The sequence below is a fragment of the Heloderma suspectum genome, chromosome 2 (genome assembly GCF_057233095.1).
Source record: "Heloderma suspectum isolate Gila_16-S chromosome 2, 16-S_ref, whole genome shotgun sequence".
NCBI lineage: Eukaryota > Metazoa > Chordata > Lepidosauria > Squamata > Helodermatidae > Heloderma > Heloderma suspectum.
This window is the reverse complement of record NC_139459.1, coordinates 300,451,892-300,468,875: the sequence shown is the minus strand read 5'-3', so window position 1 is coordinate 300,468,875 and position 16,984 is coordinate 300,451,892. Positions and strand designations below refer to the sequence as shown.

At 40.9% G+C, this 16,984-nt stretch overlaps 1 protein-coding gene across 6 annotated transcripts in view; it reads right to left on the bottom strand.

The window, feature by feature from the left end:
• Nucleotides 1-896: 896 nt before the first annotated feature.
• Nucleotides 897-16,984, bottom strand: part of APPL1 (adaptor protein, phosphotyrosine interacting with PH domain and leucine zipper 1) — a 38,229-nt gene continuing 22,141 nt past the window's right edge. For 3 of the 6 annotated variants that reach the window (XM_084840061.1, XM_084840057.1, XM_084840062.1), the window contains 10 exons: nt 15,647-15,703; nt 13,428-13,519; nt 12,040-12,222; nt 8,903-8,952; nt 8,126-8,167; nt 7,211-7,385; nt 7,068-7,104; nt 5,255-5,401; nt 5,060-5,110; nt 1,567-3,207 (listed from right to left, as the gene is read on the bottom strand). In XM_084840061.1, coding sequence (XP_084696187.1) covers nt 2,962-3,207; nt 5,060-5,110; nt 5,255-5,401; nt 7,068-7,104; nt 7,211-7,385; nt 8,126-8,167; nt 8,903-8,952; nt 12,040-12,222; nt 13,428-13,519; nt 15,647-15,703 — 1,080 coding nt within the window. In that variant the 3' untranslated portion in view covers nt 1,567-2,961. Of the gene's footprint in view, nt 3,208-5,059; nt 5,111-5,254; nt 5,402-7,067; nt 7,105-7,210; nt 7,386-8,125; nt 8,168-8,902; nt 8,953-12,039; nt 12,223-13,427; nt 13,520-15,646; nt 15,704-16,984 lie in introns of all 6 variants that reach the window. The other 3 variants (XM_084840058.1, XM_084840060.1, XM_084840059.1) reach the window with 3 other exon arrangements.

The following is a 16,984-nucleotide window of genomic DNA, read 5'->3' as shown; positions in this document are numbered from 1 at the left end:
TGCATTGTTTACATTATAATAAGTTGATGCCAGAAGTTCAGGAGGAACAACATTGGTTTCTTATATCTTAAATGTGTTTCCATCAACTACCAATATATTCTGTATATTGCTTTTTAAAGGAGCAATTCCTTCATTTCTTTATTAATTAGCAATATTTATATACCGCTTCTCAGATCACATAAGAAATTGATCTTATCAATAATGAATCAATAGGTTGATGAATCAATAGGTTGAAACAGATATATGATTTCCACTCACATTATTCTTAAAATAACAGTGTATAAAATCAGATACATTGTTTTGTATTAATTATGCTCCTGTTCTGGAGATAAAGGTCAATGCATGTTTGATATCATAATTAAACATGTTGTGTATTTGTAATTAAAAATAATCAGGAAGGAGAGTGTTAGCCTTATTTTTCTCAATGACTTGGCAGATTTATGCAATCTGTACGTATGCTTATGTTGCACATGGATTGTTTAGCAAAGACGTTCTGTAAAAGAATTTAATGAAATTAGGTAAATTATGGCCACAAACCATAAAAGCAATTTCTCAACTGTTAGTTGACAAAGTCTCCATACAAATAGTTCCTTCCACCAACATATCCTCAAACCACGCTGATAAGGAGACTTTCTAAATTCATTAAGGCAATATCTATTTTAATACCAATAAACACTGCAGACCTGTTGGAAGTTAGTTGAAAGGTATACACACTATTCTCATCTAGACATGTAGCAGTATATTTGTATAATGTTACAAATACATAGTGCAATTGCATCCCACACCAATTTCTAATTTCTGCTTTACAACCCTCCACAAAAGTGCTCTGAACTATATTGAGGAGAAGCCAAGGCCAGTACCATCCAGTGTAGTCTCAAGTAAAAATTATAAATTCACATGTAATCTAAAAATGTTACTGGTTTTCCTGAACTCTTCTCTCCCCCTAGCCCCCAATTTATTCTCAGAAGCATTTAACTACAAATTAGCACCCTCCTGTTTCTGTTCTCAGTCATCTTTGGGAATCAAAACAACTTTTGAATAAAGAGTTCTGTGGCACCTTAAAACCTAACAAATTTATTATGAATAGACTTTCATCGATCGGAGTCTCCTTTGTTAGATTAAATTTGTTAATATTTAAAGGTGCATCAAGACTTTGTTTTGTCACAACAGACTAAGACAGTTACCCCCTCTGGAAGTTGAGAACAGAAAGTAAAGATAAAGAGTTTTTAAAACCTAAATCTTAATTTATGCCAATCTCTTCCTCATGAGGTCACCTGGACAGCTAGGTAAGTGAAGAAAAGAGGTCGGTAAGATCCACTTCTGCTGTAGCCACTGAAGTTTCACCATGGTTCCTTATGCAAAGTCCACATTTACATTAAGTAGGCAGTTTAAGAAAAATCAAAGCTTATCAATGAGTTTCATCTAATAAAGCAAACCCTCCACCTTCATATCTTCTGTGACTTGCGGCTTATCTCAGACAACAGGCCCAAAGGCTTGAACCGAAGTCACCTCAAGCTTCAGATTCTCGTTTCTTTTTTCCATCTTCTCCCAAATCACTGTCTTCTGACTGGCTACTGCTAAGGACTACAAATTGTCCCTCACCAACACTCTGGCTGGATCTACTAGAAGCAGCTATTAGTCGGCTTTGCTCTTCCAAATCCTGAAAGAAAGTACTCACTTTTAAATAGGTCACCAAGGTAAATCTTAGCACTGTAATCGCCTTTATATAAATCCATGGTGCGACCACACTTGTGATACTGTGTATTTTTCTGGTCTCTGCATCTCAAAAGGGATATTTTAGAGCTGGACAACGTACAGAAAAGGGCAACCAAAATTATCAGGGGGCTGGAGCAACTCCCCTATGAGGAAACGTTAAAACAGCTGGGGATTTTTAGTTGAAAAAAATGCAAATGGGAGGAGACTAAAATTATACAGGATGTGGAGAAAGGGGAGAGAGTACTTTTTCCTGTATCAGTCATAATACTAGAATCCAGGGTCGTCCAACTAAGGTGGGAGATACAAAAGGAAGTACTTTTTCTCACATGACATAGTTAAACCATAGCTAATGCCACTGGAAGATGTGGCGATGGTCACCAACTTCTATGGCTTTAAAAGGGGATGAGACGAATTCATGGAGGATAAGGCCATCAATAGCCACCAGTCATGATGACTATAATGCTACCTTTAGGACCAGAGGCAGCAGGCTTGAGGAAAACTGTGGAAAAGTGCTATTGCTCCCATGCCCTCTTGTGGACTTGCTGGCCACTGTGTGAAACAGGATGCTCAATAAGATAGTCCTTCGGACTGATCCAACAGGGTTTTTATGTATTCTAGACTATTCTGAATAGTAAAACCACTTTCAATAGATAAAAAGCTGGCAAGAGATTACTGTGGCCACTAAGCCACATATTATTATAAATGAACTACGGAGATCTTGGGATAACCAGCTAGCATACACACAATGACTTGGACATGGAAACACGCAGGGCAAGACATCTGCCATACAGGGAAGGGATATCCTGAGAAGAAAACCCAGCTAAGAATGTGATTTAGATCTTAAGGTCCTTCTGGTTCAGCATTCTGTTTCCAGCAAAAGCCAGTCACATGCTTCTTGGGAGCCCAAAAGCAGGAGCATGAAGACCAGAGCCCACTCCCAGACCCCACTGCTTGCCTGCCATCAGCAACTGGTATTCAGTGGCATACTGCCTCTGAACATGGAGGTTCTATACAGCCATCATGACTGCTAGACGTTAAATTAGGAATTTAAAGCTATCTAAGCCAGCGGCACTTACCACATTGTCCAGCAGGGAATTACAGGACTTAATTACATGTCGGGTGAACAAGTACTTTCTTCTGTCTGCCCTGAATCTACTGCTAATCAATTTCACTGAGCTCTGGAGTTGTGGATAGATTTTTCTCCCTCACGTTCTCCACACTGTTCACAATTTTTTAAATCTACTGTTATGAAAGGCCAAGATTGTGCAAACTTTGAGGCTGAAATTGTATTGTGATTAAATTAAGATATTTTCTTAGACCAAAACTGTTTTCTTCCATAAACAGCAACTTCGTAAAAAATTCAGTGCTTTTAAAAACAAGTAAACTTTGACCAACACATACCTTTTCAATTTGTTTTTGTTTACTTAGTTCTTTTTGCTGTTTCTCTTTTACTCGCTCTATTTCTTTCTGCTTTTCTGATGTTCTACGATCCTGAAAAAGTAAAAATATAAGAGCATGGCAATGATATGTGGAGAAAATTTACAGTACTGTGTGATCCATGGAAAGAATTTCATGCCAAAGAAATGATGCAGATACCAAGTATTTTAACAAAGGTGTCTGCAACTGCCCTTCAAAACAACCTAGGAGAAGTGCAGGATTCTGACAGAGGTGTACAAAATTATGCATGGTGTGGAGTACATGGATAGGGAGATTTTTTTCTCCCTCTCTCATAATACTAGAACCCGGGGTCATCCCATGAAGCTAACTGGTGGGAGATTCAGGACAGGTAAAAGGAAGTTCTTCTTCACACAGCACATAGTTAAACTATGGAACTTGCTACCACAGGATGTAATGATGGCCATCAATTTGGATGGCTTTAAAAGGGGGTTAGACAAATTCCTGGTGAAGTCTATCAATGGCTACTAGGCTTGATGGCTATATGCTACCCCCAGTATCGGAGGCAGTATGGCTAGGTATACCAGTTGCTGGGGAACACAGGTGGGAGAGCGCTGTTGCACTCATGTCCCGCTTGTGGGTTCCTGGTCGACAGCTGGTCGGCCACTGTGTGAACAGAATGCTGGACCAGATGGACCCTTGGTCTGATCCAACATGGCTCTTCTTTTGTTCTTATGATTCTCAAAAACCTTCCACACTACCAGACTACAGCAGAAAAGCAATAAACTGTTGCACCAACTAATTTTGAGACCACACATGGTTAGCATACAGCCTACCACTAGGTTGCAAAGGAATTGTTTGCTTTCTTTGCAATGCTGCAGCTTGTTCACCCAAGTTTAGCATCACTCCACAGAGCGCACATGTTTCAAGTCAACAGGATGCAAGTCTCAAGGCAACAGTCATATATAAGAAATTGGAGAAGAAGCAAATTCTCAAAATACCTGGCTGGTTAGGGATTGGTAGAGCCCAGAAAACCGAAGAGATAATTTCAGAAGGGTTGGCCTCTCCTTAATTTGGACAAAGTAGAACAACTGTTTTTAAAGGCCTAAGCCTGGTGTGGGGAGGGCCAAATTGTCCCCAGGCCAGAATGAAAGTGACGGCACGCATGCGTCCCTCACATGCCAGCATGCCTCCACATTTCCTCACACACACCGTTCACACGCAGACACCCTTTCCAGACCTCCCTTTTCCAGACTGGAGATCAGCGGGGTGGGGGTGGGGATTTTCCTCCCATTGTGACGTGCTAGGCAAGGAGGTTTAAGCCTCCCCGCTCCCAGGGCACCACAATGGGAATAAAGATCCAGACCTTTCCACTCATCAGCTGATCTGCTCAGGTCAGCTGAGAAGCCAAGCAGCCCTGATTCTGCTCCCAACTGAGGAGCTTATCTCAAACTGATGGCTCAGTCAGGTACTGCTCTCCTGTCCCTTTCCCCAAGGGGGAGAGGGCTCACCTGAGGCATTTACAAGCCAGACAGGGAGGCCTGATGGGCCGAGTCTGGCCATGGCCTCCCCATCAAAGGCTTAAGGAAACTCTACCATGTTCCTATACTCTATGTTCTAGCTCAAAACAGGCAATTATGTGAGAGTCATAAAGGATGCTTCTGGTCATGTTTTAAGGTCAAAAGGGCGTCCCCCTTGCAAAACGCAACTGATACGCACTGCTTTACTAAATTATTCTTTGTTTACAGATACCTCTGTCATAGTGCACCTTGACTGTAACGACTCAGAAGAAACTGGATGATAGCAGTTCACCTTGAGAAAGTGTTTGTGGGCAGAAAGTCAGGTTAAGGTGAAGGCCTACTTAGGTGGCCTATAGGCATCTGTCAGCTCACTAATTATATGATGCATACAGAATACTTGGTGATTTTACTGCAACTGGAAGTCTTACCAATTCAGCATGTGAGGCAATCTGCTTTCCAAGTCCTACAGAGTCACAGATCTATTTGAGAAAAAAAAAAGGGGAAAACAAGTAAGAATGATAAAGTGTGATCATCGTTAAATGTATCATTAAATCACATCACTACAGCTTCAGAATGGTTTTGTTTATTCAAGAACTTTCTCTAGAGCATGATAAAATAAATACCTTTTCTCCTTCATTGTTTGATTCAAATATGTAGCAGACTGAAGTTGGTCTGCAATCTGCTCTCTCTGCTGAAGTCCGAAGCACAAATCCAAAAAGGCGCTTGTTTTCTTGGTGTGTGGCATAGAGAACTACATTTGGCAATGGAAACTGTTAAGAAGAAGAAAAAGAGAGAGCAGAACTTTAAAGCTATTTGGGTAACAGATAGCAACGTATTGGAGGTTGGTTACTCAGATAATAAATGAAATTTCAAAACACAGTGTTCACTGATCACTTTGGGAGCATTGCACCAAAAGTCAGTAAAATGGAACACAGGTACTTAGTGTGAAGGTTCTTTCTTGTTTGGTGTATGGAGTGTCCAACAGTGAGTTAACTCCTCCTACTGCTCAGAAGGCAGGAACCATGTAACTATCTTTTCTCACTGGAAGCCCCTTCTTAGTTCTGTTTTGTGGCCCAGAATATAGCAGAAAAAAGACTTGAGTGGTTATCAAGAAAGAATAGAGGAGGAAAAGAGAGTTGTGAATATAAAACAGATGTGTACCTGAACTTAAGCATGCATGTGCACCTGAGGGTGTGGATTCCTCCGTACTCTGGGTTGGTGCAACACGTTGTGCCACCTGAGACCGGCGCTCCTGCTACTACTGCTCTTCCTCTCCCTGTTTTTCCTATGATCTCACCCATCAATAATTTGTTCTCAGAACAAGGTATTGTGAGCAAGGTGGTCATGGAGAACTTATGGAGGAAGCAAATGTTTTGAAGGAGATAGTAAAGGGACAGAGCTAAGCAGAGTAAAAGGAGAGGAGAAACTAACTTCTGCACTGAGCGAAGGCAGGAATGAATTGGGGGGGGCACAAAGGGGAGAGGATAAAGAAAAGAACTAGGTCAAATGGTCCTTGCCTTCTGGGCAGCAGGAGTAGTTAACCCACTGCTGGATGCCTCCTACGCCAAACAGAACTTCAGGGGTCTACCTGACCCAATCACTTCAGTTTCACTACATCCTGATCAAACTTCTAGATTATATTTTACAGTATGTAGGTAATAATCACAAAACAGATATAGATTAAAATATTTAATATGAAGTTTGAACTCCTGATAAAGACAAGATTTATACAGTCACAATTCCACTGAGTTTACGACGTGTCCATTTACTTCTTTTAAAAAGTTTCAATAAAAACATAAATCATGGGGAATATGAGAAATTGCATTAGACTTTTACTACGACGCAGTTCTAGAGCTATTTTTAAGTGTTCAAAGTGCTTCAGATTTACACCTTCTCAACAATTCTTACAGAACCCCCCTAGGTTATATAAATTCTGGTCAGTACTACTATCCCCAGACTGCTGAAGGAAAGTAGGCAGCTGAGGCTGAGAGGGAGTGGCTTCCTTAAGGCCACCTAGGACGTTCATGCTGAGTCATGATTTGCACCAGGAACTTCCCAGCTCAAAGGAAGCTCTATGCTACACCAGCTCTTGTGCCGATGCACAAAAACCTGTTACTAAAGCTATCTATCTTCTGTTATGATCTTATACTAGGATTTTATTCTTTTAAAGCAATGAAATCACAATACATTTCTTTCATTTACTGGCAAGGAAATATGTGCTTAGCACCAGGCATACCATCCACTTTACCAGTGCAAACACTGGCATTGTATGGATATGATAAGTGCTTAGGACTGGAGTTCCTGTTATGTTGTGGCAAAACCAGTAAATGGACTAAAAATTTGGATGCAATTTAACATAGTTGGTAGAAAGCAAAAAGTAAACCCCACAAAAACAAGTTTCTAATTGTTTTGTCTGTTTTGTTTCTAGCAACTTACCCTGAGTCTTGTAACTTGCGTCTGTGGATCAATTAACCTAAAAATGGTAATTTAAGAAACTAGAGGTTATTGTACAAAGAAAAAGAGATCTGTATTACAAATCCCTGACCAATGAGTCTTAGCTTTAGAAAGAGAACACTTACTTTAAACAGTCACATGTGACTAACAAATGTGATTCTGTCATTCTGAAAATGTTGTGTATAGCTCGAGCTGCTAGTATTTGGCGCATTGTTTCATAAACAACGTCAGGGCATTCATCCGACTTCACCTCCATGGATCCAAGGAATCTTACAATAAATAATTGATGAAGGATGGAATCTAGAACAAGGACATATTAAACAAATGGTGTGAACCACCCCTGGGCTTTCTAGTAAAACTTTGATCTTTGCCTAACAAAATATCTGCTACATATGCTGCATTATAATTGTAAGACAATACCCCAACTTTCATACATTAAAAATTAATTTACTAAAAAGAGGGCATAACACATCTAAGCTCTAATGTTTCTGCCCCAACATCACTGAAAGTAATTCCTGTGTAGGTGAATTTATATTAGTTTTAACCAAGATTTGAAAGGAATTTGCCCACTCAAGCAGTATTAAAAGATTAGCAAATATGAAGCATTCATATGATAAAATAGCTTGGCAAAATGAGAAAGGGGAACTAGGTTTGTGAAGTGAAATTTGAGGAGGGGTAACAGTATATGGCTAGAGAATGAGAGCAGTTTAATCTTTTTCCATTGTATAGTGGTATAACAGTGTAAGTTATACCTTTACCTCTGCTTTCCCTTTCTTCCTGCCTCTGTCTCCTCTGGACAACTGCAGGGCCCCTTGAGGAAAAAGGACCTTTCTGCACACAATTACTGTAACCTGCACTAAGCCCTGAGACAGGGCAGATTGTGAGTCACAAGAAATACCATTTCAATACAATGAAACTGTAAGATGCAACACAGTATTTAAATCTGAATGGATTGCTCAAGTAAAGTGGCAATTCATCAGTGCAAGCCAAGATTGCACACAGAGAAATATTAGTCTTAGACGTAATTGAAATACTCATACCAGAGGGAGCAATTACTGTCTCAAAATCTGAAGCAGGTGGCCCTAGAGAAGACGGAAGCAACAACAGGGAGGCACTCGAGTCACAAACACGAAAAACAAATGACGAAGTCACAGCAGTGCCTGTTTACTGTGTGCTATGCCTGCCCAATGTTTCGGAGAAAAAGTCTCCTTCTTTAATTTCAGTTGTTCCAAGTGGAAACAACTTGGTTTTTCTTTTCCTTGAGAAGAGTGAACACCTGTTAGGGAGGCCTGAGCTTCCCCTATGTCTCCCAATGAGAATCTTACTGGGCTAGTATGCAGAAGACCAACATATTGATGTCTGGGGACTATGTCTCAACCCTTGTATTTGCTATCAGGTCTGGGGTATCCTTGGGATTATGCCCTTTACAGTTTTGGATTCTTTAAAATCCCTCTCATGAGGGCTTCAAGACTCATGAGGGCTTACTCCCTGATGTTTTCCTTTGACTGCTTGCCACAGTCTAAGGACAAGGAAGGGCACTCCCAGCTGAAAATTGCTGTGCTTCCTTGCCTTGTGGAAGCCCAAAATAAAAACATTTGAGGACCCCTGAGAAAGAGGGAATATATGACCAGATCTATGTAAAACAAGTTTAGTTCTTACAACACTAATTACCAGTGTACTAACTAGATCACCTGTTGCATTCTGCTCAGGCTCACAGCCAAACTATTAGCCTGTCAAATTCATCAGCGCTTTTTAAAAAAATGAACATTATTTTCAGACATTAAATATATTTTAGCTTTAACTGAAATTCTGCTTACCTTCTGTTTCTGATTTGGTTCCTCCAGATTCTCCAAAAGGATTTGTACGTCTGTTAAAAAACCACAAAAGAGACCAGTTCAGTGATGTTTCTATATCAACTCCTAATAACTGAAGTATGTGATATATTAAAACAAAGAATAAAATGTTAAGGTGGAAGTCCAAGAAGGATAGACACAACAATAAATGACACAACAGTAATTCTGTGTTTATCTTTCATAAACTGCTATATTTTAGCATAAAGCAAGTGGAAAGACCACTGCCCTGTAGTACTATCCCACTGTTTTACTAAAATATCAACACCAACCCATGAGAAAATTGTATGTATCTTAACTCTCTTCTGGAAAAACTAACTGATTAACTTTCATTTTTTAAAATACAGTTTTAGAGTACAAGTTGCAATGCTTACCTAAACATGGCAAAAGGAGGATCCTCTCTTTAAGTGAAACTGCATGCTGCCCATGTGTTAATTTGTTAAAAAATTCTCTTATGAGAATACTAAATCAAATACAGCTTTCTGAAAGCATTAATGGGATTTTAGTCTTAATCAAGAGAAACATGGCAACACATGGTTCTCAGCAGAGATATCATTACTCTTCAAATTATACTTAAGTGAAAATACTCTAGGCTTCCAGTGTATATCACAGGCAAAGTAAAGTATTTACCGAAACAATTCTTTGGAAAAAAAAAACACAGGGAAATTAATGTAGCTCTTAAGGAGGTTGACCAAAAAAAAAAAAGACCAGAACCGGTTGGTTTTTTTTTTAATTTAACAGTGGTCTTGAATATAATCCATGTGTTCACAAACAGAAAAGAAAGTGTAAATCTCTCAGAAAATCACAGTTGGAAGGGACCTTGGAGGTCACCTAATCCAACCTCCTGCTCAATGCAGAACCTGCAATACAGGATGTCACTACACCATCCCCGACAGCTGGCTGTCCAGGTTCTGCATGGATACCTGCAGTGAAGGAGAGCTATTCTACTGTCAAACAGCTTGTACTCTTAGGATGTTTCTCCTAATGTTCCCTATATGAATTTTAAACAGGAGCTCCAGAAACAAAAATAAGAGGCAAAATTATTGGTAACTTCAGCTAAATTCTGCCACTAATCTATTTGAAGCATAGCACAGGAAACTCCAAAAATTTGTGTCTTAGTCAAATAGTTTCTGATCCATAAAATTCATTTAGCCTGCCATGGGGAGAGCACATTTAGGTATTTGCTGATTGGAGTTTAAAAGTGCCATTCATAATTATTAATGGAATCCATCTGCTCAGCAGAAATAGACACATCTTAATATTGGACATCCAGTTTTGGAGTCAGAATTGTTACAGCACAACACTCACACACTGCCTAACTGAAGCCTGTGGTGTGCTTGTTATACTGTTCAAATCATAAGAAATCCATTCAATTTAGAAAGACAGTTGTAGCTCATGTCTCCATCACAGCAAAGGTCAATAAATCAGGCTAAAGCTATGAAATGGCTACTAGTCCTGATGGCTATATGCTACCTCCAGTATCAGAGGCAGTATGCCTATGTATAGCAGCTGCTGGGGAACTTGGGCATGAGGGTGCTGTTGCACTCAAGTTGTGCTCCTGGATTTCTCACAGGCAGTTGGTTTGCTGCTGTGTGAACAGAATGTGGGGTTAAACGGATCCTTGTTCTAATCCAGCATGGTTCTTCTTATGTTCTTAAATCTTCACGATGGTCACTGCACCTTAGTACTGGTGTTTGGTCACAAAAGTCCATTTAACAAGGATTTTTATTTCATTTAAGAATGAATTCACATTTCTTGTACTAACAGTTCTCTCCCTGTTGTGAACTTTCCTTAGGAGCAACTGAGGTTTCGGTTCTTTGGCTCAAAGAAATCCCACAGAGCTCTCAGTCATAGCCAGCAGCAGCTTTCAGACTCAGTCAGTGCTCAGATGTCCTATTAACCATAATGGAGGTGTGAAAGGCACCACGGGGGCTTGCAAATAGCAAGCAGTCGTTCTCCTTGTGTTGTCGTTCCTGTTCAGACTAGGAGTCTCGGCATACTTGCATGGCTGCAGGACATGAGCCAGAAACTACCTGGCCCCACTTGGGCTTTTGAGTTTTTTCCCCATCAATTGTCCCCCATCCCACATTAAGACTTTCACTGGAGCCCGGGATATTGAGCCCACTGACTGCTGCACTATTTTATAAATGTATTACCATACAACTGTTGTGACAAAAAAATCCAAATACTATGAATAATCTAACAAGGATACTCACATTCTGAGTAAAATTATTTTTAAAGGAGATAGAAATTTTATTGGGCTGAATGGGCAAAAACAATATAAAACAACTGACAATTCATCTTTCCATCAGATATTACTCTAGAAGCCTAGATCATTTTCACTCACCTTTTTTAGCTTAGGAAGAAAGTCATCAGAATGCCATCACCACCTGGAGGCAGGGCTACCACATTTCTCTTGAGTTTCCAAGAGGAAATACCCAAGGTGCTGGGTCAAGCAAGCAATAGGAAAGGAAAATATACTTTTTTTAAAACCAAATTTTAGCGATTGCTCAAAAGGGTGAAAGAAGTTTGCTGCAAGAAATTAGACACTGCACAGAGAATCTCAAACATCAAATACTTTCCCAGTCATTCAAGATTTGGATTTTGCATCTCTTACACGAAGAGCCTATGCAGATCTAACGATCCTAGTCCCTTAAAAGGCTTAACTGCAGGACCACAGACTTCCTTAATCCAGCCCCTCCCCTTCCATGCATGAATTCCCTTCCACCAGTTTTAAACAGTTCAGGGCTACCTTAACAGTGGTTAATACTAAACAGGATTCACTCTTAATCAGAGATGTGAAGTCAGCCTCCAAGTTTGGCCTTAAATCCTCATTAAGAGCAAAACTTGTTCAGAGTTAAACATAGTTAAAGCTGGCGAAGGAAGTGAGGACAAGCTAAGTTTGTGCCAAGTGGGGGCACTGGGCGGAAGCGAGCACAGGATCCCACAGCCTGCTCCTGATCCCTTAATCATGATTAAAGGACCGTGAGCGTTATCCTGTATAGGCTCAAAGACATCAGTGGAAGGCACTGTCTACTGTAGGTCAGCTCCACTTGTCTTAGTTTTGTTTATGCAATTGCCATCCTTTGCTACCATTATCTTACCTGCCTGATTGCCCTGAGATTTTTGCTTGACCAGACTGATCCTCGCTCACTGGAGAAATGATGTCAAACTGTATAGGCGTGTCCGGTGCCACAAGTGAATCCAAGGAAAGTGCTGAAAGAGATGCAGAATCTGATCCCAAAGACCCAGTGCTGCTAGTACGAGTTGTGGGAGGACGAGGCTGTCTAAAAATAAAAATAAAGCAAGACCGGAAGGAAATGTCTCATGCTATACGATGTTTTATGTTTGGGGGTGGGGGGAGCACTGAAGAAATTCAGGAGTCATTAGTCATCTTCATAAATAATTACTCTCTCTCTGCTTAGCAGACAGACAATCTGAAACTATTTACCTGCAAAATGTCCCACTTCAAATCAGTAGGATGGTTTCAAATAAATAGTTTCAGGATCACTGCCTCGTTGAAGGAAAATATTTCTGATAAATAAGACTGTATAGAAAATGAACTGAATGAAAATACATTGAAATGGTGAAGCCAGAAGCCTCCTGCTGACGAACAGCAACACCGAGAACTAGATGATCACCTAAAGCCAACAGGCAGACTATGTAACAGTACTGACATTACTAGAATAGATACCGTGTTGAGTCAAAGCATTTGCACACAGCAACGTTCCCATTAGCTCACCTAATCTACCATTTCTGATGAACTCTCACTCAAGGCTTAAGGCAGAGTCTTTGTAGAAAGCTGAAATCCTGTCTCATAATTGTCATCACCATCAATTCAGAAGCTATAATGAGACACTCATGATGAAGAGCAAACCAGGGCCTAAGTAAGATGGTGCAATAAGAATTGATGATTCCTCAGCTCGTATCTTGGTCACAGGTTATTAAACTGGAAATTGCGGCTGGAACTAGACGTTACTAGAGTTTTGCATTTACCACCAGAAACAGCAGTCCCCGTGTGCTGTTCTTCCTGTAGCATCTACAAATACAGATGTGATGTGATGTCACGACACTTGAATTTTCCTGCCCCATGCACATGACAGCCAATGAAATGGAGTGGGGACAGGGAAGGTCAGGGCACAGTGCTATCACAGCATATGTTTTGTATGAAGCACTACTGGGTGAGAGGAGGACAAAGAAAAAAAAAAAAAGGTCTGAAGCTTTAGGTGGCAACCACCGAACATTTCCAGTCTACAACTACACAAAGAAGCTGCCAAATACAACAAGATAGTTAAGGTACTCAAGAGAACTTCAGATGCAACACAGAACAATAGTACTGAAATAGTCTGTCTTAGCCTAACTTCTAGTAGGGGAAATACAGAAGAAACCCACTGAGGTACAGAGCTTGCTACCAATGGATGACTTGCTACCAACGGAATCACCATGATTTACAGAACATGATCATTAAGAACTCTGCCATCCTGCAACTTACACGGTTGGTCTCATGCTCTCATGTCTCTGCTGGAAGGAAGGAGAGGGCGTGACAGCCTCTAGAGCCGACTGATTTACACGTGCAGCAATTTCCTAGGTGTTGGAAACAAAAGAAAAAAATTACGTGTTGCCTTTCAGTTAGATTTGAATATTAACTAGGAAATTAGGTCTTTATTAATTTACAGCATTTTTACCCCATTCTCCAGCCAAAAAAGGCTCCCAGAGTAGCTTTCACAGATTAATAAGAAGTGGGAAAAGGACTGGGAGGAAAGGAGAAAAAAGCAATACTCAGGCACCAGTTCTTAGTTTCAAAGTTGCCCCTGCATGGGGCCAGGTTGGTATCCCTCCTTGCTGTGATATTTATCCTGGGAGGCAGGGGGTGCAGCCTCCCACTGGCCCTTGGTTTGCTGGCCAATGGATGAAGCCACAGTCTGCAGTCCCAGCGAACTGTCAGTTGGAGCTCTGTGTTCCCTCTGGCAGGCAGGGTAAAGCGAGCTCCCTGCAGCTGCTCCTCTCTGGAGAAAGTATGGGGTGACTTTGGTCTCCCTCTTGCCATGATATTTTCCCTGGGAGGCAGGGGGTGCAGCCTTCCACTGGCCCTTACTTCTCTGACAGCCATATAGTATCATGGAAACTTTGTGCTGACCATGTTCCCCACCCCAAATCATTTTTAGCTGCTTTTATGCATAATTACCCTTTGGACTTTCACCCCATTCCTTAATAGGCTTTACACCAAACATAGGAAAGACGTAAGGGTGCAAAAGACAAATTTCTAAAATATATAGATTAACTACGCAGGAAAAGACATTACTTGTTTCAGAGCTGCTTCACCTTTTCCCCCCTAACAGATTAATCTTTGTAGCAGAAACAAGGATTTATGAACATGTGAATGGCAGCAGAGGTATCTTTTTTGTCACATGCACACCGGTCAGGAAGCTGATATATGATGTGCTCCTGTTCTTCCAATTCGTCACTTCTAGCAGGCGAAAGGTACAACTAGTGACTGCTTCACTCAGCCAACGGGCATCAGTAAGGGCTGTGCAGTCCTGCCTCTCTGCAGGTCACTTTCAGCACTGTTAGCTGTGTGCTACAGTATCCAACTGGAAATGTAAAAAACTGCTGCCTTAACTCACCCATGTTTTGACACGGTTTGGTATTTCTATTTAGTTAAGGTTCTGATATTCACCCAAATGCACCACTTTGTGATTTCTCTTCCAGAAAAGCAGTATTTAAAAAAAAAAACTTTAAAATCTAATCAAAATAGAAGTAATCTTGGATAATCAGGTCTGTACTGTCCTCAGTTGCTGGGAAAGACTGAAGGCAAAAGGAGAAGGGGACGGCAGAGGATGAGATGGCTAGATAGCATCACTGATGCAATAAATATGAACTTGAGCACACTCCGGGAGAGAGCGGAGGACAGGAAGGCCTGGCGTGCTATGGTCCATGGGGTCACGAAGAGTCGGACACGACTGAACAACAACAACAACAACAACAACAACTGTCCTCAGGAGTCTAACAAATTCCATCTATCCTTTCTGGCACATCCCAACTTTCTTCCTCATGGTTGAGAAGAAGCAACCCCATGAAAGATCCCCCACACCACATCAAATTACTCCATGCTGCAAGGTGGTGTCTTTTGCTCAACTCACAAGTTCAATTTTTAGTAATTCATTTCTGCCATGTTAGTATCTGGTATGTCAGAGATTCATTTACTGTGAAGAAAGATTCATATAGGTTCAGGTATGCCAAAATTTAGTTAAGACGTTTCTACAGATGTGTGAATTGACAAATTACAATTACAGCTGTAGCTCTGCCTCCAGAGGCAGCTGCAGTATCGAAACAGGGATGATGAGCAAATGGAAAATGAAAGCAGACAAGCAGCTCTCATAGTATAATCCTAGGCATGTTTACTCAGAAGTAACCCCCACTGTATTAGGTGAGGCTTACTCCCAGGTAAGTATGCATATGATTACAGTCTAAACCATGTTTTGCTATGTTTGGAAGCTAAGCTTATAAAACAGCAAAAAGCTTTTAAAATGTAAATGTGGGCTTAAGATAAAAGTTTCACATTGCTTGCTATGAACAACCATTTAGAAATCATTTCTCTTTATTTCTCAGCACAGACTTGAACTAGGGCATTTCATTTAAATGAAGATTTAACTTTACATCAAAGTTTACATATCAATGTTTATTTTGACATTAAAAGATTAGTCACATTACCTCTGGATTTTCACTTAGGTATATCTGTTTGGAGATGTTGTTTATTGTACATATCCACTGAAAAAGAAAGTCCAAAGATGCAATTAAGTCTATAATTTTCTACACAAATACATAATATTTGTATACATGTTCATTTTTCACCCCTTCATGTAACTTCCCCATATGCAAGTTGACTATCTAGGTTTTGAAGCATCTTATTTTCAAAAGAGGTTCAAAATGTGGCAAATGTTCATCTGACCACACGAGGCACATTGAGGAAGATGAATCACAGGAAACTAACAGGGCAGAGACTCTAGATAATGACTTTTTGGGGGGTAAAAACAATATACAGAGTAACTACAAGATGTCTTTAATATAAAAGGTAAAGGTAATGGTGTCCCCAACCAGTCGTGTCCGACTCTAGGGTGTGGTGCTCATCTCCATTTCTAAGCCGAAGAGCCAACGCTGTCCGAAGACGCTTCTGTGGTCATGTGGCCGGCATGACTGAACACCGAGGTGTACGGAACGCTGTTACCTTTCCCGCTGAAGCGGTACCTATTTATCTACTTGCAATTTCTTGCTTTCGAACTGCTAGGTTGGCAGGAGCTGGGACTGAAGACGGGAGCTCACTCCGTCACGCAGCACTCGGGTCTCGAACTGCTGTCCTGCAGACCTTCCGGTCTGCAGTTCAGCGTCTTAACCACTAAGCCTACCGAAAATAAACTGTTGCAGCAGGCACATAAAGACTAATAATTCGGTGAAGGAAGAAGATCTGCTGTAGAATTTGAGCCCGCTGGCAACAGGTGCCTCAGAGGCACCCAATTCTATTTCCGTCCCATTTCCGTCAACATCAGTGTACTGCTGTAATGCCAGTGTAGTGCCATGATGCATTAGTCTAGCTCAGCCTTCCCCAACCTGGTGCCGTCCAGATGTGTTGGGTTTCAATTCCCACCATCCACAGACAGTATCATTGATAATGATGGGAACTGTAGTCCAACCCATCTGGAAGGCTGAGCTATCTGATGGTAAACCTCATCCCAAGCACTTGCATGCTGGTGATATTGTAGCAACGGTAATCATCAGTTACAGCCAAGACAGGTGTAGCTAGGTGCCAATCCGCAGAAACACAAAGGAAGTTATGTGCAACACTTTTTCCTTCCATCTTTGAACAACGGAAGCTCCTCCTGACTTCAATGAAAGCTGTTTCTCAATCTTTGACCTTCTTGTTGAGTTTCTGGGTGCCTCCTGACAGTGGAGTTTGCAAGCAACCATCATGCTAAATTTAGCAAGTGGACTAGTAGGATCAGCACAGGATACAACTGTGGTACAAAAACAGCAGTAGCACCAACATTCATGCTA